Source organism: Pituophis catenifer, unplaced genomic scaffold, assembly GCF_029215685.1.
Source record: "Pituophis catenifer annectens isolate HBS135680 unplaced genomic scaffold, rPitCat1.0.hap2 SCAF_1, whole genome shotgun sequence".
Classification (NCBI taxonomy): domain Eukaryota; kingdom Metazoa; phylum Chordata; class Lepidosauria; order Squamata; family Colubridae; genus Pituophis; species Pituophis catenifer.
Window position 1 is genome coordinate 259,323,200 of NW_027256881.1, and position 24,599 is coordinate 259,347,798.

At 40.0% G+C, this 24,599-nt stretch overlaps 1 protein-coding gene across 1 annotated transcript in view; it reads left to right on the top strand.

The window, feature by feature from the left end:
- Positions 1 to 24,599, top strand: part of DCDC1 (doublecortin domain containing 1) — a 274,909-nt gene that overhangs the window by 127,968 nt on the left and 122,342 nt on the right. The window contains exons 14-20 of the mRNA XM_070935237.1: positions 834 to 959; positions 2,798 to 2,903; positions 7,117 to 7,251; positions 8,950 to 9,068; positions 9,687 to 9,747; positions 23,740 to 23,895; positions 24,125 to 24,282. Coding sequence (XP_070791338.1) covers positions 834 to 959; positions 2,798 to 2,903; positions 7,117 to 7,251; positions 8,950 to 9,068; positions 9,687 to 9,747; positions 23,740 to 23,895; positions 24,125 to 24,282 — 861 coding nt within the window. The remainder of the gene's footprint in view (positions 1 to 833; positions 960 to 2,797; positions 2,904 to 7,116; positions 7,252 to 8,949; positions 9,069 to 9,686; positions 9,748 to 23,739; positions 23,896 to 24,124; positions 24,283 to 24,599) is intronic.

Consider the following 24,599-nt stretch of genomic DNA (forward strand, 5'->3'; position numbering starts at 1 on the left):
AAATTTTTTAAAATGTTTGTGCTTTTATAGATTGTTTTCCTTTTCAGGTTTTTGTTGGTCTTAATTTAAAAAAATACTATAAAAGGTTTCTTTTTAAATTACTGTGTTTCATTATTTTTAAAACAATACTATCTCTGTGATGGATAAGCCCTTTTTCAAAAATATCCTATCAATGACTATTCCAAATTGAAAATGATTTCTTAACATTATTTTACAATTCTTGATTACCCATATTAATATTTATATTCTAAAACATTAGCATGCAGTTTAACATATTTGAAGACACATGTATGATGAAATTATGTTGGATCTGCTTTGATACCTCCAATTGCTAACATCTGCATAATCGACATGATATATTCCTATTTTAGCTTTATCAGAAAACTAAAATAGTATAAGAAAATCATCAATGTCAACATAACCTTAGTATAACATTATTAATTGGCAACTGGATTTGTTCTTTTGCAGAGGACTACCTAGTAAGTGGTTATTGTTTTAATTTCCAATCAGTTATTTCTGCCTGGAGATGAGCAGGTATTTTAGGAATAATTCAATTTCCTTGCTGTTCATAACCTATAGGTTAATAAAGATTACAAGCTTGCTGTGGTGAAATTAATTTCAAAGGTAAAAGTGTCTGAACAGTTAACAAGCTTTTATCTGAGAGGTTACTTCCCATCAAATCAAAAGTTGAATAGATTTGAATATCTTGTTCTCAATTCATTCTTAGCTTCTGTTCTAACATTCACACCCTCAGTTACCTATACCTGTTGGTTTTGAAACTGTTTGATTTCCCCTCCATAAATGGTCATTTTATATGATGTTTCCATTTTCAGGTCTCCCATAAATCCTGTTCTGAGTTTGACCTTTGACAAAGTGATAGCAACAAAAAAGAATGCCATCACAGTTATTTATAAAACACTTCTGGATCCCAGTGTTGATTTGCTGCCTAGATACGACAGGTACAACATTTTCTGTTTATTTGAGTTCTGAACTAATATACTACCATAAAAATCAGAGAAGGGAAGCCGGGATGAAAGGTTTAACTGTAAGGATAATTGTTGCTTTAACTATCACAAGGAAATGACCACAATTTGCTATAAATCATAAAAAATATTGTCTTAAGAGAATTTGAAGAATAACTCAAAAAAACTCCAGCTTCCATTAGAATATAGGTAGATTAAACATGAGGACATTTTCTCTTTCAATGTTTGTGGTAAAATTGAATAATAAATTATGCTTTATAAACTCAGAACTGAAATCCTATTACTGTTCACTCGGTAGTCAGGTTCTTTGATGTTAGCAGAATGCAATGCAATGATAGTTCTCAGTCACAGAATGGAAGAAACTGATTTCTATTTCTGTTTATTTCCTGATTAGGTAAAAACTGCAGGAGACAAACACACACACATATGCACACACACATACAAACAAACACACACATACACATGCATATACATTTGTAATGCCTTTGATAAAGAACTCAATATGAAATGCATTGGGAGCCACCTTGTCCTTTGTTTTGTTATGTGTCCTTCAACATGTGATACATGAAGAATGGCAAATAACTGAAAAAGAACCCATTGACACTTGGAATAACCTGAAAACACAAATGAGTGGAGCAACCATGAGTTATAGGAATCAGGAATCAATCATGGGATTAGACTTGCATAAGGTTATACAGTTTTAATTGTAGCCTTCTAAAGAATAGTTACACCAAAAACACACTTATATAATAGCACGAACGTGGTTGGAGACAGCATACTAAAACTGCAGTTATCACTGGAAGATAATATGTAATGCATATTAAAAGTATGTTGCTGTGCAAACAGTAGAATGATACATATCACTTAAGGTTACAATCGGTCAATACTCATACAATATTAGAATAGACAGAAGTGTTTATAGATATAAAAGTATGTTTCCCCCCATCATTTATGAGAAATAAAATATAGGATATATTTAGATTATTAGGAGGGAACACTTTTCTGCATAGCAATCATAAACTAGTAATAAGGGATAAATGTAGCACATACAGTTTTGGGTGCCTTGCAGTATACCCAAGTAACACTACTGCTACATGAGAACTTTGAATTTCAGGTGCAATTCAAGGTTCTGATTATCACCTTTAAAGCCTTACATTGCACAGGGTCAAGTTATTTGTAGGAGCCTTTCTCTCGGAGGGTATCTGTCTATCCTACTAAGTTAGATAGGGTGAGCACACTTCAGGTCCCCTCCCTTAAATGTTGCCACCTGATGGGACCTTGAAAAGGTCTCAGTGACTGCTCCAACCCTTTGAAATATCCTCCTACCTGAGGCCCAAGGAATCCCTATCCTTTTAGTTTTCCAGAGGGCTGTGAAGAAGGCTGGCTCTTCCCCCAAGCAGTGGGCAAAGAGTGGGATTGAGCTGGGAGTTGTTTGATCTCATGCCTCGGGAAAAGAGTATGTTTGTTTTTAGCCATGTTTTTATGGATAGTTATGAGCTACCTAGAATCACTGTATGACATAGGTGGCCACATGAGTCCTATAAATAAACATTCAAAATTTACCCGATTCCTCTGTGCCACAGTTGAATTTTTCCATTTTTAAAAATATTCTAGTCCCTTATTGTTTTATTTTTAAATAAAGAGGAATTGAAGAAGCAAAGAGTCCGTCCCTTCACTGGGAGGGAAGAGGAAAAAACAACAGCTCCAGTGTAGACTTGGACTTCTGCTACTAGAACAATCATACTAATAAAACATTTGAGATGATATATTAATGTTACTATAAAAAAAAGTTACTTCTGGCTTCTTGTTTTTAGTTGGGAAGCTTATGATGGATTTCCAGAGAACTTTCAATTCATTAAGGCTCCAGAACATCAGGTGTTGGAGACTGTGGAACCAGACAATCTTTTTTTCCAAAATAAGGTAAATAATGATAATAATTATATGCCATCCTATATTCTTGGGAAGAACTCAAGGCATCTGAAGGTCAACACCAACTAAAAAACTGGCAATTGGGATTTCACATTGTGGTATATATAATAGTAACAAAGATTATTTCACCTATAAATTAAAATGTTCAGGTCTTCAAGAGCTGTTTTCAATTACGCCTGTTTAGGGCTAGTTTCTCCATGTTGACGTTTTGAATTCAGAAAATCTTGGAATGGGCATCTTGTCAATGAAGATAGGAAACATCAACATTCAGAGTAATAGTTAAACTTTGACTATAACTGTCCATGATTCTGAACTCTTGATGAAGAATTATGTTTGTTAAAGCAGTCAGCTATCTATCATTGAGTTTATAACTTATTTTTCCATCATCTCCAGATATTGTATGATGCAAGGAACATGTTTGTACATAAGTGTCCTAGAGATTGCTAGCTTTTGTATCAGGGAGTAAATAGCAGTGCTATTCTTCTGGAATGCTTTTCTACTCGAACTTATGCTGGCACCAGAGGTGATATTCAGCAGGTTCTGACCAGTTCTGGAGAACTGGTAGTGGAAATTTTGAGTAGTTCAGAGAACTGGTAAATACCACCTCTGACTGGTCCCACCCCCATCTGTTTTCTGCCTCCCAAGTCCCAGCTGATCGGGAGGAAATGGAGATTTTGCAGTATCCTTCCCCTGGAGTGGGGTGGGAATGGAGATTTTACAATATCCTTCCCCTGCCACATCTACCAAGCCATGCCACGCCTACCAAGCCATGCCCATAGAACTGGTATTAAAATTTTTTGAATCCCACCACTGACTGGCACCAACTTTGACTGCCTTCTGGAAACAGTGGAAAACAGCTCTTTGAAAAGGTGTCTGAGTCTCAGTGCATGGTTTGGAAAGATTCTGTAGCTCTAGTATGTTTTAGGATTTTTATTAAAAAATATTTTAACTGATTGATAAATGCATTAATGATTCTTGTATTCATCTAAAACTACTGAGTATCCTGCAGGATTGCAGCAGGGTATAAATATAATAAATAAATAATATTCCAGTGCATGTACCTGGTCCATCTCCCTTTTAGCCAATCTTTAATTTATTGATAGTTAATAAGATAGTTGCTAGACTGATAAGACATTTTCTTCACCTACTCTAATATGGAAAATCTTTCCATATTAGGAGGAAAAAGGGACTTGAGTGGACAAAGTACTAATTAAACTGATGACTTAAGAGACACAGTGACTTCATTTGAAATAGCAGCCTTAGAATAAACTAAAATGATCGATCCTGAGTTATTTTACTTGTTGACAAAATGGAGTATAAGATTTTCTCCAATTCACATTCCCACTATTCTCAAGGAACCAAAATTATTTAGAACGGATTTGGTTCAGAAGAATGCAGTAAAAGGAGAAATGAGGGAAATTTATTTCCTTTTCATATAATCATTGCTGCTTACTATCAGTATGAACTGATCATGACATATGTTTTAAAATTTAGAATAGTTACACTCCTAATTATAGTGAACAGAAAGAAATAATTACTTCTAATATTTTTTGATGAAAACTGAAAAAAAGCAACAAGATGAATTTTTCTTACTCTACTTAAGCTTGAAAATGAAAATATGCAAAATAGTTGTGACATCAACTCATTTATGTGCAAACACTTTGCTGAGAACTAATTTCATAATTTAAGGGCAACTATATAAAATTAATTTCAAGGAGAAGGTCAGATGTTGATGGTTTTCTTTAATACTTTTGAAAGTTAAAGCTCTCACTGGGATGTACACAACACTAAAAGGATTATATGTTAAAGAGGCAAAAGTCTTGTGTTCTGGATACTTACACCTTATGATTGTCATTGGGCCTAGATAGTAATGCTCAACTACCTGACTGTTCCTTTTCATTCTTTATTGACAGTCAAACCCTTTCCAACAGTGTAAAATGTGTGATACATAATCCATGTTCATAAATCTGAGGATAGAGGTAACCCAGGCAATTATAGCCTGTTGCTTTTTTATCTCTCTTGAGAAAGCCTGACAATGTACCAGTGATCTGAGATAGATTATAGTAGAAGCTTTTTATTTTGATAAGTAGAGCCCTTGAAAGCAATATCCTTACAGGTGTTTGGTATTTTTTCCATACAGTTACTTACGAAGTTTAAATTTTTATTTACATTTATTTATCCCACCCTTATTATTTTTATAAATGAATCAAGGCACTGAACATATCCAGTACTCTTTCCTCCTTTTTTCACAAACACAACCCTGTGAGATGAGTTGGGCTAAGAGTGACTGGCTCAAATTTTAAATCACAAACTAGTAAATCAGTGTATATAATATGATAATTTTTTTGTTTTATAGCACAGTGTTTGTATTAATGGATTTCTTTAACATTAATGTTTCATTTCCCTAGTCTAGTTTTTTAAAAATTGTATATGAAGTATTGAGTTGTATATGAAGTATTACAAGAGCCTTGGTGGCGCAGCGGACTAAAGTGCTGTTAAATAGCACTTAGCTGCCAGCTGCCTACAATTACTGCGAGTTCAAATCTCACCAGGCTCAAGGTTGACGCAGCCTTCCATCCTTCCGAGGTAGGTAAAATGAGGACCCAGATTGTGGGGGCAATAAGCTGACTTTGTATAAAAAAGAACACTGCTTAGGGTGGGCCGAAAGCCCTACTAAGCAGGTATATACAAAAGTATGAAGGCTATTGCTTAACGCATTGTAAGCCGCCCTGAGTCTCCGGAGAAGGGTGGCATATAAATCGAACCAATAAATAAATAAGTGAGGTTCCGAGGCACATTTTAAAATGAGGATTGTTTTGCAGTATGTCAACTAATTCAGTTTTAAAAAAAATAGAATATGGATTATATAAATAAAGCCTTACACACACAGTGGCTTTAAGGGAGGGCTGATGGGCATCTTGGTGGCTGTAGTCACTAAATTATCTATTCTGGCATAAGATTAGACTATATATTCCCCAAGCTATGGCTCTCTAGAAATTCCTGCAGAGTAAAATAGTAATCAAAGGATGTTAATTACTGATTACTGAATCAGATGGACCATTTCACTTATGACTTTTCTCTACTGTGCAATGTGATAGTATATTTAAGCACAAGGTGAAGGACTTATGCATCCAAAGAAGTGATACTTAATATAATTATTTATACTATCTGTTACATCCTTGCTCCACACTCAGGAGAACCATAATATTATCTGAAGCTGGGTTAGAAGGATATGATGTTGCCTTCTTATGCAGTTTTTTTTTCCCAGGTAATATCCAGCATTGTATCTCTTGAAACACAGCATGGTATTAGTGCTGGCTACCAACCTCAAATAAATACAAAGGAACAAGATTTCCTCCCCAGTGCACCACAAAATCAAACATGATAAGATTAAAGCCAGTGGTGTGACTAAGAGGACACAGGGACTTTCAGCAGGAGTTATGCACATCATAATACTATCCCTCACTAATTCCAACTATAACAATCTTCCACACAGTTGTGTTGCCTCTGATAGCAACATAAAATGGAAAGGGCAAATACATGTGTTGCTTTAAGCCCCTCATCCTTTTGTTGGGGATTAGTTCCCATTGTATAAGAACTGTGGGGTTTCTTGTCTCAATATTATTGCAGCTGGCTAACAGGTAATATCAAATTGAGCATTCTTTTCCCATAGTGTGGGTCTTTGATACCTTGAATATGCCTCTGCGAAATGATTGCTAGCTCTAAAAATAAAATGTAGCTTTAATACATGACTTTCAAAGCAGTCAGAAGATCTTTGAATAGCTTCTCCATTACCCCAATTATAAACCTGTAATGTAGTTTAGCGATTTTACTATTGTAATGTTACCTGATTAGGCTGATTTTCCAGTCATATTTAAGTGGGTACAGTTAATTCTATGCACACTTTTAGGCTTTAATCTAGGAATAATCCCATGAATTGTAGAAGAATTTACCTTTGAGCAACCAAATATAAAAGAACGGTGAATTATTTTACAGAAGTATGTAGAATTTAAACTAGTAAAAATTAACAATGTGACATCAAAACTGATTTTATCATACAGTACATATAGTATAAAAATGCTTTATTTAGGTTGTTGTGGGATGATACCCCATTGTAATAAATAAATATGTTGAATCTGATCTGTTGTTACCTTTACTGCCATCAAAGAAAACATTTAACATCAAATTCTCTTATGGTATACAGACTGATCCCCAGATGGTTCTCCTCATGTCAGTTACCATAGAAAATATGAGGAAAGGCACTGCCAGAAGAAATCACTGTCAAAATCCAATAGACACAGAACATTGGCCTCTTTCAAATATATGGCTCATCACAAAGGTACTCCTGAAAAAGATTTAACAATGTGTTCATAATTCAAATGTTTGTTATACATGAGTGTCTGCGGGAGGGCAACTGCCATCTAATGCATCAGGATGTCACTGTGCAAATAATATAGATTATGTTCTGTACTATTTGTGTAGTGATGTTATTGTGGCTTGCACCAAATATCTATAGTGTTTTTTAAATTTTTTCAACAATTTTGTATTTCATTCATCTTTTATAGAGTCGCTATTCAAATATATCCCACTAAAGAGAAATGGAAGAATCAACTAGAAATCAGATTTTAAAATATGAAACAATTATTGGTTTTTTTATTAGTGTACATGTGAATTTTATAAAGAATTCTATATAAATTATCAATTATTAATAATTATTAATTGTTAAAATTATTAAAATTAGTAATTTATAAATCAACAATTTATCAAAATTATTATTAAAATTAGTAATTTATATAGAATTAGAAGAATTAAAACTATATAGTGATTTATAGAAATAATTGTTAATACATGACATCAAATGATTTATGGTAATTCCTTGATTTATTCAAAACAATAAATAGTAAAAAGGTAGTAGATTTTGATGGAACTCATTTTACTAAAGTCCAAGGTAATCTTGTTTTGGCAATATTCTGCATAAGGATGCAGTTGTTACTGATTGTGTTTCCATTCATCTACTACTATGGACAGAATTTAAACAGAAATCTTAATTATAGTGATACAAAAATGCTTCTTTACAGGATACATCAGGTTAATGTAATGGTAAGATGAATGGGTAAAGATGCTGGGTAAAATGATGAAATTGAATGCCAGCATCATACAACATCATTACAAAATACTTCAAGGAAAAGTTCCTTAAGCATAATCCTGTGTATCATAGGATAGAGAATGTACACCATAACAGAAAATGGAGCTATTAACAGCAGAAGATGAGACAGAAATGACAGCTTTTCTGTATGAAGGACAACACCAGGAATGCATTATGAGAAGTAATTCAGATAATCCACCTATATAACTTTAGTAGCCCATATCCCCTCGTTACAACAAATGTTATAACCTGTTATATATACCAAATTACTTATTTTTACCTCAAAACCTAATGATATTGGTGGAAGTTGCTGCCAAACCTAGAGTTTAGGGTTGCAGCTTTAATTCCTAAAAGGGAAAAAAAAATCAATAAAGTGATTGCACTTACAACAGTTGTCTTATTGCAGAAGTACTGCTGTTATTTATTTAAACAGATGTGGTTATGGATGTTTAACCAACATTCTTTTAGACTTGAGGTAAAACTTTAAATTGACTCAATGACTATAGATGTGTTGCAGTCTTTGCAGTTCACTGAACTTTTTTCCCTGTGCATACATATTTCAAGTAAACTCAGTAGTTATAAGTATGGCAAGTGACACGTTATGGACCCTAAATCACTGCACTGTGAAATATGCAGAGGGAAAAGACAAATGAAGATATCAAGGGTCTCTTCTATTTTGCACTGAACTGTAAAATGCCACCCTTGTCGTACAGAAGATCACTGATTCTGAGCAAGGCTCATTGACTGCTAAGTTGTGGATAGTGTTTCAGTTTTTCCAACTGTTAATATCCTGAGTTATCCAGGCATAATGACCTCTCTATTTGTAACACATTGTTGAATTTTCTGGTTCTTTTCACTTATTTATACCCCCTTTCCCCCATTCATTGAAAGGCTGGGAAGATTGTGAGTCGAGCTATGGCACAAGGCAGTCTGTCTGTTGGTCATCCAATCAGAGCTATGATGCAGGATGGCAGACCTCTTGAGGGCTATAAATTAACCCTGCAGAAAAGGTACTGATACAATATATTCTAAAGGTACAATTATTGAGATGAAATTGAATGTTATCAGATGATTGGCTTTCAGATATGACAATTTAGTGGAAAATACAGTATATATGATCTAAATTATATTTAAATAGCCTCTAATTGTATACCTTTAATAGATGTTAGTTTCTTAAATATTTTAACCATCTTTGAAAGTTTTTCCTGAAATAATTGGGAAATACAGATTTGTTTCCTTTTGGCACAGAACAGAATAAGGACTAACATATTGACAATGAATCTGAAGTATGCATGATATGGAACTAGGTATCTTAGTGAATAGTGTACAGTTCAGTCATAGTTCATTTATATGCTTTTGTTTCATTTACATCTCAATTTCCTCCAGGGGGTTCAAGATGGAGTAATAGTTTCTTTCTATTTTCACAATAAATTTGTATGAACAGAGTTAATGACTACCATCCAGGCAGCTCTATAATGTCTTGCCTTCTCATTTAGAATATAGTTCACTAATTGGAACACTACAACATATTTTCGAGATAAAGCATATTTAGGGCATATGATGTGAATTGTGTTATAAATAGATTGTGGTTTAGAGATTTCTTAACTTAAGAAGCATTTTTCTTTCAGAGACAAAAATAATATATGTCAGTACTGGGAATTTGGAAATGATGGTTCTATCCATTCTAAGGTGTGTATGTGTAAATATATATTTAAATACTATATTGATATAAGCTATTTATTCTTGCCTGGAGCCATCAATGTATATATAAGGCATTATTGAAAGTCTGTTTCATGAATAATTGAAATCTTATTTTTACTTTTGCATTTTTTACTTTTGCATGTTCTCTACTTGGCTTCTAAGAATATCTTAAAAGCATTTTATTAAAATATTCCTCATAAACTTCTGAAGCTTGATATTTTCGCTTTATTGATAATGTTTGCCAGTGGTGGATTTTATTGTGTGTTTTTTTAATCTGCTTAAGGTATCTATTTAAATTTCCAAATCCAATTGTATCTAAAATTATGCGATTTGATCTTTATGAAAAAAAAATATTGCTAATCAAACTGTAAGCTTATTGTAAGATAAGAGAAAGAAAAAGGAATAGAAATCATGTGCAATGTCCAACTTCACATTTCTTAACTCTGACTGAAATTAGTTCTGGAGTTTGTCTGTACCCTAAAGTGTGTGTGTGTGTGTGTGTGTGTGTGTGTGTGTGTGTGTGTGTATGCCATACACCACTTTCTGTTATACACATAACACTCAACACAAAGAAACAAGTAAGTACGTATGGACAAATATCCTTCTCCTTTTCCCCAATAGACAGAAAAAAAAGGGAAAAATCAGATTGTAGAGGTGGTGAGGAGAATGAATTATTTCACTGGAAAGAGAAAAGCAGGGACAAAATTGGATGAAGTTGTGGCAAGGGGAAGAAAAAGAAAAGGGAACTCTGGTGTTAAAAAAAGTTGACCTTTACTGGACAAGCAGCCTCTTTTAAACCATAGGCTAATCTTGAAGGGATCCATGTTTTTCAGTGACAGTGTGTGTTGTAAATAAATGGCTAGGTTATAAAGGTTCTGCAGAAGAAGTTAAAACAGGCAAGATGGTGCTTATATCACCATGATCAAATACATGTGTGTGTATACCAGGGGTCAGCAACCTGCAGCTCTGGAGCCGCATGTGGCTCTTTCATCCTTCTGCTGTGGCTCCCAGTTGCTGGTCGGTTCCACAATTGATAGGGCTTTCGGTTAGGACAGGTAGAGGAAAAAGGATGCCGTGCTAGGAGGAGGCTCTATGGTGGGGGAACGGACTTCCGGTCAGCTCCAGAATTGAACGGGGGCTTCCGGTTAGGACCTTTGTGGCTCTTTGAGTGTTTAAGGTTGCCGACCCCTGGTGTATACACACACACACACACACACACAGAGGGAGGGAGAGAGAAAGAGGTCAGGGTTTGATTGTGATGCTATAAGCACAATCTTGCCTGTTTTGACTTCTCTTTCCAGGCGGACCTAGGGAGAGCTCCGCTGTTTCTGGCTCCAGATGCCTCTAGCTGTGTTGTTGCTCCTGCCAGATATCTTAGTCAGTTGGAATCAGCAAATCACCGAAAAGCATTTGCATTTGCACAGTGCTATGCGCTTCCATCGGCCATTCTGTCTGGCAAGTATAAAAGAATACCATTCAAGGAAAAACTCTGTCCCTGCGGCTCAGGAGAGGTGGAGACTGTGGGTCACATGCTCCTTAGATGTTCCTTTTATACAGAGATTAGGAAAAACATATTCTGCTAATAACTGTTAGGTATCCTGGCCACTCCGATACTACCTATATTCAGTGGTTGCTTAAGGATGAACAGTCCATAACTACAGCACAGGTGGCCAGATTCTGTGCAGCAGCACTGGGGATTCGTCACAAATATGTGTCTTCTCCACCATAGTGATGTATATAACAATTGTGGCCAACCCTTGCACTGCTTAGTTATTTCCCTTCTAGCATTGAACTCACAACAGGCCACACAGTATAGGGATTGTAACTATTGTATAATCAGACCATGTATAATGAACACTGGATTTTATTATAGATTTAGTTGTCATTTATTATTTTATATTAGAATTCTTAAATATATATACACACACACATACATTCACATACACTGAGTGCTTTTATTTGTTCTGGTCTAAGACTGTAATAATAAATTGAATTGAGTTGACTTCTCTTTCACAACTTTGTAATCTGGGCATTTATTTGCTTTCATTTGCTTAGGTATTCTTCACAATGAAGAAGATTTTCCCAATTCACAGGAATTCCTAGTCAGTGATTATAAGACTATGCTCTCTATTATAAACCCATCCCATATCTCAAAACTTTCCTGTGTATTGTATAACCCACACAAGAAATTTGGATGACCCAGGGGGCTATTGTGGGATCATGCAATCGAAAACCTCTGAGCAGACTTTAGCACTTGGAAAGTGCTTTAATTGGTTTTATTTGTACTGAGTAATGTGTCATGAAGTCATTGATTGTCCTCGGGGTTATTGCTACTGATCTAGAGAACAGGCCCAGGAATTCTAAATTTTTAAATTTTCTAGTATTTTATTTATAGGCATTCACAGCAGGAGCAAGGGAGGCAATTGATGAAACATGCTTTGTGATACTGCTAATGCAGACCTTATCCCTTATGTACTTGCATGTCAAAGAAGTGTGAATGGGAAATTTCTAACCTGGAAGATAGAAGGAATATAAATCTGAATGGAGGTATTCTGATCTTGCCTAGTGGTTTGATCAATACATGTATGGAAGTGAATGTGAAAATTTAATTCTGAACGAAAGGGCTAAAATCTATGTCAGACTGTCTGAATTCGAGTCATCTGTAGATGCATATGAAAATAGGAATTCATACACTGGTGATAATTACATGTTATGTTCCAATGAATAATATTGAAAGAACCTAGAATAAGTATTAAGAAAATTATGCATTTTATTAAAAAAAATTAAATTTATGACAAAAAGAAAAGAAGAAACCCAAATAATCAAATAAAAAAACTAAATGACAACAGAACAATCAGGAACATAAACTTAATTTATTTATGTTCAACTTAGTTTATTGACAAATAGTGCTGCAATAAAGTAAGTACAAAGGCAAGCAGAGAACCAGCTGCATGGGTGCACATCAGCTTTGAAAAGTAACAGGAAAGTGAAGGTCTGTTTGAAAGCTGAGTGCAGCATAGGCAATTTAGAGTTCAATTGACAGTCAAGCCATATAACACAAATGCAGCACAGGTTCATAAAAAGGGAACTGCAGGGGCAGAAAGATACTATAAATGTGGTCCATGAAAATCCAGGAGTCACTCCGAGGGTTCTTTGCTTTCCAAGGACTGGGCAAACTGCAGCATAACAAACCTGTAAACAAAGCTTTATTTCACAATGCTTCCCCAACAATAGACTGTTGCTGTCCACCCTTCTCGGACTTTTAAGGTGATGTTGCCATGTAAATATGCTTTTAATTCTCAGTCCTTAGATACTTACTTCAAGCAAAAGTCTGTAAAATGTCATATAGCCTTCAACCTTGAAAGAGGCGGTGGTGAGGCCTCTCCTCAAGAAGCCATCCCTGGACCCGGCAATGTTGGTAAATTATCGTCCGGTCTCCAACCTTCGTTTTGTGGCGAAGGTTGTTGAGAGTGTGGTCGCGAAACAGTTCCCCCAGCACCTGGATGAAACAACGTATCTGGATCCGTTCCAGTCGGGCTTCAGGCCCGGGTACAGCACGGAAACGGCATTGGTCGCGTTGGTTGATGATCTCTGGAGGGCTCGGGACAGGGGGTGCTCCTCTGTCCTGGTCCTGTTAGATCTCTCAGCGGCTTTTGATACCATCGACCATGGTATCATGCTGCACCGGTTGGAAGAGTTAGGAGTGGGAGGCACTGTGTTGAGGTGGTTCTCCTCCTTTCTCTCTGACCGGTCGCAGTCTGTGTTGACAGGGGGACAGAGGTCGACCCCGAGGCCCCTCATATGTGGGGTGCCGCAAGGGTCGGTCCTCTCGCCTCTCCTGTTCAACATTTATGTGAAGCCGCTGGGCGAGATCATCCGTGGTTTCGGGGTGGAGTACCATCAGTACGCTGATGATACCCAGCTGTACATCTCCACCCCGGATCACCCCAACGATGCCCTTGAAGTGATGTCCCGGTGCCTGGAGGCCATACGGATCTGGATGGGGAGGAACAGGCTCAGGCTCAACCCATCCAAGACCGAGTGGCTGTGGTTTCCGACGTCCCGATATAGTCAGTTGACGCCATCTCTGACTATTGGGGGCGAATCACTGGCCCCCACGGAGAGGGCTCGCAACTTGGGCGTCCTCCTGGATTCACGGCTGTCTTTAGAAGAGCACTTGACGGCCGTGACCGGGAGGATTTTCTATCAGGTTCGCCTGATTCGCCAGTTGCGTCCCTTTCTGGATCGGGACTCGTTATGCACAGTCACTCATCCCCTCGTCACCTCCCGCCTGGACTATTGTAATGCTCTCTACATGGGGCTCCCCTTGAGGAGCACCCGGAGGCTCCAACTGGCGCAGAGTGCGGCCGCGCGGGTGGTAATGGGAGCGTCATGGCGCTCCCATGTGACACCTCTCCTGCACGAGCTGCACTGGCTCCCGGTGGTCTTCCGGGTGCACTTCAAGGTTTTGGTTACCACCTTTAAAGCGCTCCATGGCTTAGGACCTGGTTATTTACGGGACCACCTACTACCACCAATAGCCTCCCACCGGCCAGTACGCTCTCATAGAGAGGGACTCCTCCGGGTGCCGTCAGCCAAACAATGTCGGCTGACAACCCCTAGGGGGAGAGCCTTCTCTGTGGGGGCACCTACCGTCTGGAATGAGCTCCCCCCAGAGATACGGAGGATCCCGGATCTGCGCACCTTCCGCCGTGCTGTGAAGACTCTTTTATTCCATCAAGCAGGCTTGGCCTAATCTCCTCCCTCTTTTAATATATAAATTTTAAATCTGTTCTTAAATTATTGGGGTGTTTTAATTTGTCTGGGCCAAAAAATGATTTAATTCGATTTTAACTGGTTTTTTAAATTTTTGTATTTATGTATCTTATTGCTTGGCTGTTCACCGCCCTGAGTCCTTTGGGAGTAGGGCGGTATACAAATCAAATAAAAAGAAAAAAAAAAAAAAGAAAAAACTCCTTCCAAAAGATTGCATTGTCTTAGTGTGGTTGTTCCTCTTCTAGTTGCTACCAAGCTCTCAGCAAAACTCCAGTTTGAACTCCCACCAGGTTATGTTGTTTACCATAGCTTGTGGTCCTGGCAGTAGACTGATAGTCCTCTTGTCTACTTGTAATAGATGCCAAATTCCAGACTTCACCTCAGTGGTGAAATTCAAAAAAATTCCCTATTGGTTCTGTGGGCATGGCTTGGTGGGTGTGGCTTGGTGGTCATGTGACTGGATGGGCATGGCTTGGTGGTCATGTGACTGGGAAAACCAATTATCACACTTTACACAAAAATAACACAAAAGCTATACAACTGACTCACACACAACGCAAAAGCAGCTGGACTTCACACAAAATGGCCCCTGCAACAAGCAGAAACCTCACAGAGTCACAGAGAGCTTAAAAACAAACTATCACACTTTACACAAAAATACCGGTTCGGGCAATAGGTAGTAAAAAAATGGTAAGTGATCGCATGGCATAGCTGATTGTTGAAACTTTTTTTTTTATTTTTTTAAAGAATTTTTTTACTACCGGTTCGGGCAAATAGGTAGTTAAAAATGCTTTAAAAAGTAAAAAAAAAGTTCCAAGGATCGCGCAGGACAGCTGATTATCACAGCTGATCGTTGGAACCTTTTAAAAACTTTTTTAAAGCATTTTTTTACTACCTATTCACCCAAACTGGTAGTAAAAAAATTATGCTAAATAAAAGTAAAAAAAAAAGTTCTGATGATCAGCTGTGCTGTGTGATCGTCGGAACTTTTTTTTTTTTTACTTTTTAAAGCATTTTTTTTACTACCGGTTGGGGCAAACCGGCCCAAACTGGTAGCATTTTACTCTTGCTTCATCTCCATTTCCCCATCTTCATGTATTTACATATTTTTTCCTATCCCTCCTCATTCTGCTTCTATAAGCTAGGGGTCTGGGTGGGATGAGGATTTCTCTGGATGTGGCCCTATCCTTGAAAATATCAGAGCATGGCTTAATAATTTATTACAGGCAGCTGGAATGCTGGAATGGATGCTTGTGAGTAAAATAGGGAGTGACTGAATTAATGTATGAAGGAAATGGGGTGGGAAGCATTTCTGCCTGGCTGCAGCTATTTTTCCCAACTGCAGATAGCAACTCCAACTACCGTATTTTCCGGCGTATAAGACGACTGGGCGTATAAGACGACCCCCCTACTTTTCCTGTTAAAATATAGGGTTTGGGCTATACTTGCCGTATAAGACTACCCCTCTTCCAACGCACACCAAATAAAAATTAAAAAACATCAAATTTGATTTCAATATGGTAATTTTAATTCAAATGCTTATGCCTTTCCAAGAATCTAGTACACCAGGATACAGTGGCCTTAAATCTGTTGCTGTGATCTGGGTTAGATTTGGCCCACTTAAGTGCAAACAAACGTATTTTATTTCGTGTCACTACATAACCGTTTTGGCGATGCTCATTCACCATGTCTGCTACATGTTTTTCGAGTTCTGGCCAATGTGGGGTGCCTCTTCTTAATGCACACTTACCCCTTGGCATACTCTTTAACGCTTTTACATTTGCTTTCCAGTCCCGAACCATCTTTTCTGTTACTCCATATTGTCTTGCAGCAGCACAGTTATTATGTTCCATGGCAAAGTTTACAACTTTAAGTTTAAAACTGGCTTCATATTTCTTTCTTCTTGCTGGTGGAGCCATGATGGGGTCTTGACTGTTATATTTGTATACTATACTGTATGTACTGTTGCTGTACTGTATGTATTGTTGCTGTACTGTAGAGAAAGGTAATGGGCTATGCTACGTGTAGTGGCAAGAGGGCTATTTTGTACCAGGTTTTTTTCCTTCACCCATGCAGCCTTGTCGAGATCCGCACACTTCATGAATCTGAGTTGCTGGCACTGACTGATGACATTGACAGAAAGCTGTGCCAATCTAGTCAAGGCTGCATGCTGCTGAATGCTGGAACCAGCTGGCTGCTGAGCGGAGCTTCTCCCAGGCATCTAGGGGGGTATTACCGACGCTCCGACTTCCCCAGCTGACCCCCACTGATGGCAAGCTCCACCGGTCTGGGGAAGTCAGAGCGTCGGTAATATCTCCCTGGATGCCTGGGGGAAGCTCCGCGCAGCAACCAGCTGGTTCCAGCATTCCAAGGAGGTCCACGGTGAAAGCGGCGCCGCGGTCGACCTGGGCCAGCACCTTGCACACCTGGCTCTGCGTCTCCATTATGAGAAGCTCCATGCGACTTCGCATGTCTCCGCCCCAGTCGCGCAGCTCTCGCAATACGCTCACCGGAGGAGCCATGAAGTGCTTGCACCGCCTTGCCAGATCTTCCTCGTCCTCCTTTCCCCATGGCTTTTCCGGTTGTAATTGCTGCTGCTGCTGCCGCCGAGGCTGCTCCTTCATCTCCGCCCGCCGCACCAGACCCAGCCCGGCCAGCACCGCCGTGGCTCCCGCAGTCCAAGCAGATCGGCACCCGGGCTCGCAGGCGAAGGGTGGGAGTGCGCAGCGCACTTTCCTGGCTTGGCACCAATCCGGATGGCTGCAGTAATGGTGAAAGCGGGCAACCTCGGGAGAGCCATTTCGGGACTCCGTTTTGCACGTGTAGCGGATCCCAGTTACCAAGAAACCCGGAGAAGAGGCACAAGGGGGGTTTATCAAAAAGGAGCTTTAAAAGAGATCTCGATACAGAGGAAGCGGTGAGCATGGACACCGTCCACACAAACAGGCACCAAAGTCTCATTGCGGCAACGTTAAGCCGCGACTTTACACGCCTCCTAGTTTTAGGCTGCTTGTTCCAATGCCTTCACGATAAGCCGGCAGAATCAAAACTCTTTTTTTCTTTCTTTCCCCCCCCTCTCTCTCTCTCTCGGCGGCTTTGAACCCGTGGAATTGGGGGGGGAGAGGGGGAATGTTATCAGCAACAAACAACAACAAAAAGTGTGTGTTTGTGGAGAGGGGAGGTAGTGGTAAAGGCGGCAGACCGGTTTTTTTTCCCCCAAGCCGATCTCTTTCGCGGCGTATCCAGCCCGACCCCATTCAGAAGAAAGGCTGCAGCCGGAAAGAAACGGGGGGGGGGGAAGACATCTGCACCTTTTGTTACATACACACACACGAAACCCACAGTTTTCTGGCCTCTCGCGCAGATCTGTTGTGGGGTGGGGTGGGTGGGAGCCACATAATTCCGGGAGGCAAAAAGGGGCGCAGGGATATTTCCAGAAATGAGCAAAATAATGCAATCCATGCAGCAACGCCCATATTCTCCCGTTCAGATTCTACCTCTGGCTGAGAGAAAACTGCCTTGAAAGTTTCTCTGGCCCCCCCACCCTTTAAACCCAAGACCCTGCCTCGTTTGCAGACTAGAGCACTTCTTTCCCCCGCCCGATTAGCCCAGGTTAAAATCTTAAAAGCTCAGGCGCCCCTCAAGCCGATTCTCCCGACATCGGGATGAACGAGAAAGCCGTTTTAGCTTCACCTATTCTTCCACACACACCCCTCCACCCCGGAAGGTAACTTAGCGCTGCTCCTCCTTTCCCCATGGCTTTTCTGGTTGTAAATTGTTGCTGCTGCCGCCACCGAGGCTGCTCCTTCATCTCCGCCCGCCGCACCAGACCCAGCCCGGCCAGCACCGCTGTGGCTCCCGCAGTCCAAGCGGATCGGCACCCGGGCTCGCAGGCGAAGGGTGGGAGTGCACAGCACACTTTCCTGGCTTGGCGCCTATCCAGACGGCTGCAGAAGGAACTGGGCACCGGCTGTCATGTCTTTTCTGCTGTGCGGGGTTCGGCACCTGGGCTCCCGGGGTTAAGCCTCCGGGCCGGCCTGCGCTGCTCCAGGATGTTCGCTTCGGGCTCCTTGGAATCACTGCCGGGCAGTTCTTCCCGTTGGGGCGATGGTGAGTGGATTGCGGGAGCCACGGCGGACTCCTTCCCCACGAGGTATTGCTCTGCATTTCACCACCTCTTCCAGGCTCGCAGCCACCCACCATCGCCCCAACGGGAAGAACCACCCAGCAGCGATTCCAAGGAGCCCGAAGCGAACATCCTGGAGCAGCGCGGGCTGGCCCAGAGGCTTAAACCCCAGGAGCCCAGGTGCCGAACCCCGCACAGCAGAAAAGACATGACAGCCGGTGCCCAGTTCCTTCTGCAGCCGTCCGGATCGGCGCCAAGCCAGGAAAGTGCGCTGCGCACTCCCACCCTTCGCCTGCGAGCCCGGGCGCTGATCCGGATGGCTGCAGAAGGAACTGGGCACCGGCTGTCATGTCTTTTCTGCTGTGCGGGGTTCGGCACCTGGGCTCCTGGGGTTTAAGCCTCTGGGCCAGCCCGCGCTGCTCCAGGATGTTCGCTTCGGGCTCCTTGGAATCGCTGCTGGGTGGTTCTTCCCGTTGGGGCGATGGTGGGTGGCTGCGAGCCTGGAAGAGGTGGTGAAATGCAGAGCAATACCTCAGGCCGGCCTGCGCTGCTCCAGGATGTTCGCTTCGGGCTCCTTGGAATCGCTGCTGGGCGGTTCTTCCCGTTGGGGCGATGGTGGGTGGCAGTGATCGGTGTCGATCGCTGCGCATTCCCACCCTTTGCCTGCGAGCCCGGGCGCCGATCCGCTTGGACTGCGGGAGCCACGGCGGTGCTGGCCGGGCTGGGTCTGGTGCGGTGGGCGGAGATGAAGGAGCAGCCTCGGCGGTAGCAGCAGCAGCAATTACAACCGGAAAAGCCATGGGGAAAGGAGGACGAGGAAGATCTGGCAAGGCGGTGCGAGCACTTCATGGCTCCTCCGGTGAGCGGATTGCGAGAGCTGCGCGACTGGGGCGGAGACATGCGAAGTCGCATGGGGCTTCTCATAATGGAGACGCAGAGCCAGGTGTGCAAGGCGCTGGCCCAGGTCGACCGCAGTGCCGCTTTCACCGTGGACTGCTGGGAAAGGAAGGAAGGTGACCCGAATTCTGGGGTAGAGTGGGGATGCGTTCCTTTCTCGTGGGCCCCGCACTGCCTGGCACCTCTTGTAGGTTGGAACTAATTCAGAGTACAGCTTCCCCTCAATGTTGCCGGCGCTCCCAAAATGTCATCAGTCAGCGCCAGCAACTCAGATTCGGGTACCCGGCGTATAAGACGACCCCCGACTTTTGAGATGATTTTCCTGGGTTAAAAAGTCGTCTTATACGCCGGAAAATACGGTACACTCCCTCTCAGTCACACACCAGAGAAGTTAGTCAGCCAGTGTGGATCAAAGAGAAGGAGCAGAGCAAGAAACAAAAACCCAAGAACACAGCTCTGAGCTTAGTGAGCTATTTCCAACAGAGAGCCACTGCTAGTGGCAGTTCTTAAATGATGCAGGTAAGGTTCAGTTAGGCACAGACATCTTTGATTCCCAAGGAGCTTGCCTAATTTGCCTTTGCTTGGCTCTCTGATACTGCCAACATGTCCTAGGGCTGGGAGTCCTGTCAGGATCCCACCCCTTGTCACTTGAATTCTCTCCTACCTGCTCCCGCTATTTGTTAAGACAGCCTGAGCTAGTAATTGAGGTTGATAGTTCAGCCTCCTCAGTCCATAACATAAAGAAACGTATAATGTAAGTGAACAGAAGTCTGGCTATGATTAGACTTGGCAGGACAAACTGCAGGTAAAACTCGAAGGAGTGAAATGATCAACAAAGGAACAAAACAAAGAAAATCATATTTAAAGAATAAAGAAATAAAGTACCCAACTCATAAGGTTTTTTTCAGCATTTGCACCCTGGACAATAGAATGAAAACGGATAGTTTGCTGTCAAATAATAGCAATAACAGTAACTATTCTGCTATGTTACACAACAGGAGGAAGTAAATAATTTTTATTAAGGAAACTAGGAAATAATGCAAGGTGATTTGACTACCAGAACTAGTATGACCCCTGCCTTTGACTTTCACACTGGTGTGTGTGTGTGTGTGTGTGTGTGTGCGCGCGCGCGTGGTGCGCACACGTATATGTGTAATCAGCAGATGCATTAGAGGCCTTCTGTAATTCTGTTGAAACAATTGCAAAAACACTTTCCATGAAGATGATACTAATAAAGGAACAAACGTCCTACTTCCAGGGGAAAAAAAACTAAAAATTGTATTATATTAGAGGATTAGATATCTCACTGAGTACTGTAGTGTTTTCCTTTATCTAAAACAAACACCACATGAATCATAGTGGAGGAGTGAGGTGCATCATGGAAGTTCAGCAATAATTTGGCCTCCTGTGGTAAACCATTGCAGACAGGAATGAAAAACCAAAGAAATTTAAGCTTGGAGTTCACAAAGTGCCAAATAAATGGGAGAAATCTAAGCTATAGCTGAAAAGAAAAGGAAAGACATAGTAATTCTTGCTGAAACAAAGCTAGAATTTTTTAAATGTTTCCTGCCTCAGCAGACAGAGAAATTTTATAAGATGGTAATATTCATATATACACATGCACTAAAAGAAAACACCTTTGCATAGGCATCACTTCACTTAGTAATAGAAAAAAAATAATCTTCCCTCTGAAGCTTGGAAACTAATTTGGGTTACTAAAAAAGAATAACAAAGCCTCCTTAACAAAAACTACCAAGAACGAATTAGAAATTAAACAAAACTTGATAGAAGAGCCTGATTCCTTTTGCCTTAAATGATTTAGTACTAATTCATAGTTCTGGAAACATTAATTTAGGGAACTGTTCTTTGCTACTTCTGTCATGGTTTTATCCAGACCCAGCAATCAGTAATGTAAAAGGGAAGAGTTCAGCAAGAAGTCTGTGTAATACAGGTAAACAGTTCATTTAGTGACTGTTCAAGTACTGAAAAAAGTGACTTATGACCATTTTTCACACTTACATCTGTTGCAGCATCCCCTTGGTCATGTAATTAAAATTCAGATACTTATCAACTGATTCATATTTATGACGGTTGCAGTGTCCCGGGGTCATGTGATCACCTTTTGTGACCTTCTGACAAGCAAAGTCAATGGTGAAGTCAGATTCACTTAACAATCACATTACTAACTTAACAACTGTGGTGATTCACTTAACAACTGGGGCAAGAAAGGTTGTAAAATGCGGCAAAACTCGCAAAACAAATGTCTCACTTGGCAACATGCATTTTGGGCTCAATTGTGGTTGTAAGCCGAGGACTACCTATAGTGCTTTTTTCTTTTTTCAAACTCACATTCATATAGATATATAAAGCCATTCATTTAGATTTCTATACATGTTAATATTCAAGAAAAAATGAAAATAAAGTCGAAAATGTTAACAATGTTGATAAATTGTAAGATCATAGATACAGAAGATAATCTGAGAAATGCTAATTGTGGATGTGTTTGCATATGGAGGCTATCTTGCTTAATATCAGTGGTGGGATTCAGCCAGTTCGCACCATTTCGGGAGAACCGGTTGATAACTTTCTGAGCAGTTTGGCAAAGTGGTTGTTGGAAGAAATCATTAGGGCAGAGAACTGGGTGTTAAATTACTTGAATCCCACCACTGCTTAATATGTATATGAAGACTGCATCTCCACCTGATTGAAAGATTGCCCTCATTGTTCCCCTATACAAATAAAAAAAATAGAAAGAGTGACTACCAGAACTGCCAATAATGATTTAATATTAAATGAATATGGATTGAATATGAAAATGAGCAATCAATACAAAAGAATTGTGTTTAGGTGGTTTTATTATTTACACAGAATAAATAATAGTTTCATTGCAAAGTAAATATATGAAGGAAGAATGAACAGATTAATAAAAAGGAGATGACCAGTAAATCGTGGCTCGATGAAGCTGATGCAGCACTACATTCCCTTGAATTTACTGCCTCTTTTCAAGCTATGTATTCCATAATCAATGAATCACTAAAAAGTTCAAATTGGCACAGCATTTCATTCCTAAAGGTGACATCAAAAGAATACAGCTAAAAGCATATACTTTACTTTTATAATGGGTTCACTTTGAATTCTTATTCCAACTACCTGCACATAATTTTTTTAAAAAAATGGAAGCAAGGGGGCGCTGCAACCATTTCTAGCTGTTTCCTCTTAAAGAAATGGAAGGGGAGGACTATCAAAGAAGGTTTGAAATAGAGGAAAAGTGGTTGAAGGCTGGTCATCTGATAGGCCTTTTAGACTAAGTTAGTGCCATCAGCCAGAGGTTGCCCAACTGTACTATAGCTAGCATGTTATGGATTTGACATAAATTCATCATCTTCCTATTCTCATAATGAAGGGGGGTGGGATATGAAATATGTCTTTCAATATTGTATGAGTACCAATTTAGTATTCTATCTGAAATAAATACATAAATAATTAAAAACTCTCAGTAGTATAAATTAACTTTACTCTAACTTTCACATATGACTCTGATATAAGAAAGAAGCCTAAAACAGGATTTAAAGATGGAAAATGGAAATGTGAGAAAACAAAATAAAAGTGGGTTAGAAAAATTATTAGGTGAATATGATAATGCAGAAGCAGATTTGTGCATTAAGAAACCAAAGGAATAAATTAGGTCTAAAAAGTAGGGATAGATTCATAGATTGAAGAAAATAACTTAGATGTGGAATATGAGATGTAAACCATGTAGATGTTTGTAATACTGATTAAACCAAGGACATTTAACAAATCATGTTTCGGTTATATTTAATATTTCTAGCTTGCGTTTTTTTAATTTTGTCTAGAATAACCTGAAAAAGTATTTCCATCTATTTAAATGAGAAAAAGAATTAGACAATAGCATCAACAATTCTCTTCTAACTTTTGACAGTTATATGCGGTAGTGTGCTGCAGCCAGCTTTATTGGCTTATGAGAGTCAAATCTTCAGGAATTTTGTGAGCTAACTGAGAGCAGAGTTGAGTTGTACCATGTCGCATATTGATCAGCTGTTTGGTGGCTCGTAACAGAGCCTGTCCATGGCAATAAATTATGCATTTACTAGTATATCACCGGTTGTTTGTTTACAAATTTCAGACTTGTGCAACTACTCTCCCTTTATTCCTCACTACAGGCTTACCCTGAGTTTGTCCTAACTTACCTAGAAGAGTTAAATGTAAAAGAGATGGTCCAGATCAAATGCTCCACACATGAGGTCCAGTCTGTACTTCATCAAAAGATAGATGACAACTCAGAAGACATCCCTGTTCCACACCAGAACCAGAGTGAGGTCAGAGCAACTGGCTGTTTTTCAGAGAAAAATCATTTGAAGGGAAATATTACAATTTAACATATATGGCTCCAGAAAAGAGAGCAACAATACAAAAGAGAATAGTCAATATACAAATATCCTTTTTTTTTTTTTTAAAGCATTTTCTCCATGGTTTATATTAAAATTTTCTGATTGCTGAGTTTTATTCAACATAAGCATTATGATTCAGTATATGTTAATTCCACAGGTTTTAGAAAATAGTGACCGCAACAGCAAGAAGAAGCAACTTTCCAGACCTTTGGACGCCCATTTAATGCCTAAAGGTACCTCAGGCGAGAATTGCCAGCTGACAGTAGCATTGGTGAGGAAACTGGAAGAGAAACATCCTAAGGCCTCAGCTCAAAGGTAAGCTAGTGACAGAGTTGATATTTATTGTTCAATGACATTAGATGTTTTCCTTCAGTTTTATGTAAGATTGATTTCCTGGATCTTAGTGAAATATCTCAAAAGCCCTCTGGCTTGCAAGGAGAAATGGAGTTTTAACCAAATCTAATGAAAGGGGGAGGAAGGAGGTGACATTTATGCAGGTTTTTTAAAAAAAGATTGATGTCTACACTTATCACTGAGGACAAAGTATCATTACGTATTATGCATGAATTGTAGCATAACCCCATAAAGTGTATAATTTATGGTATTTAATTATCATTTATTAATCCTACATA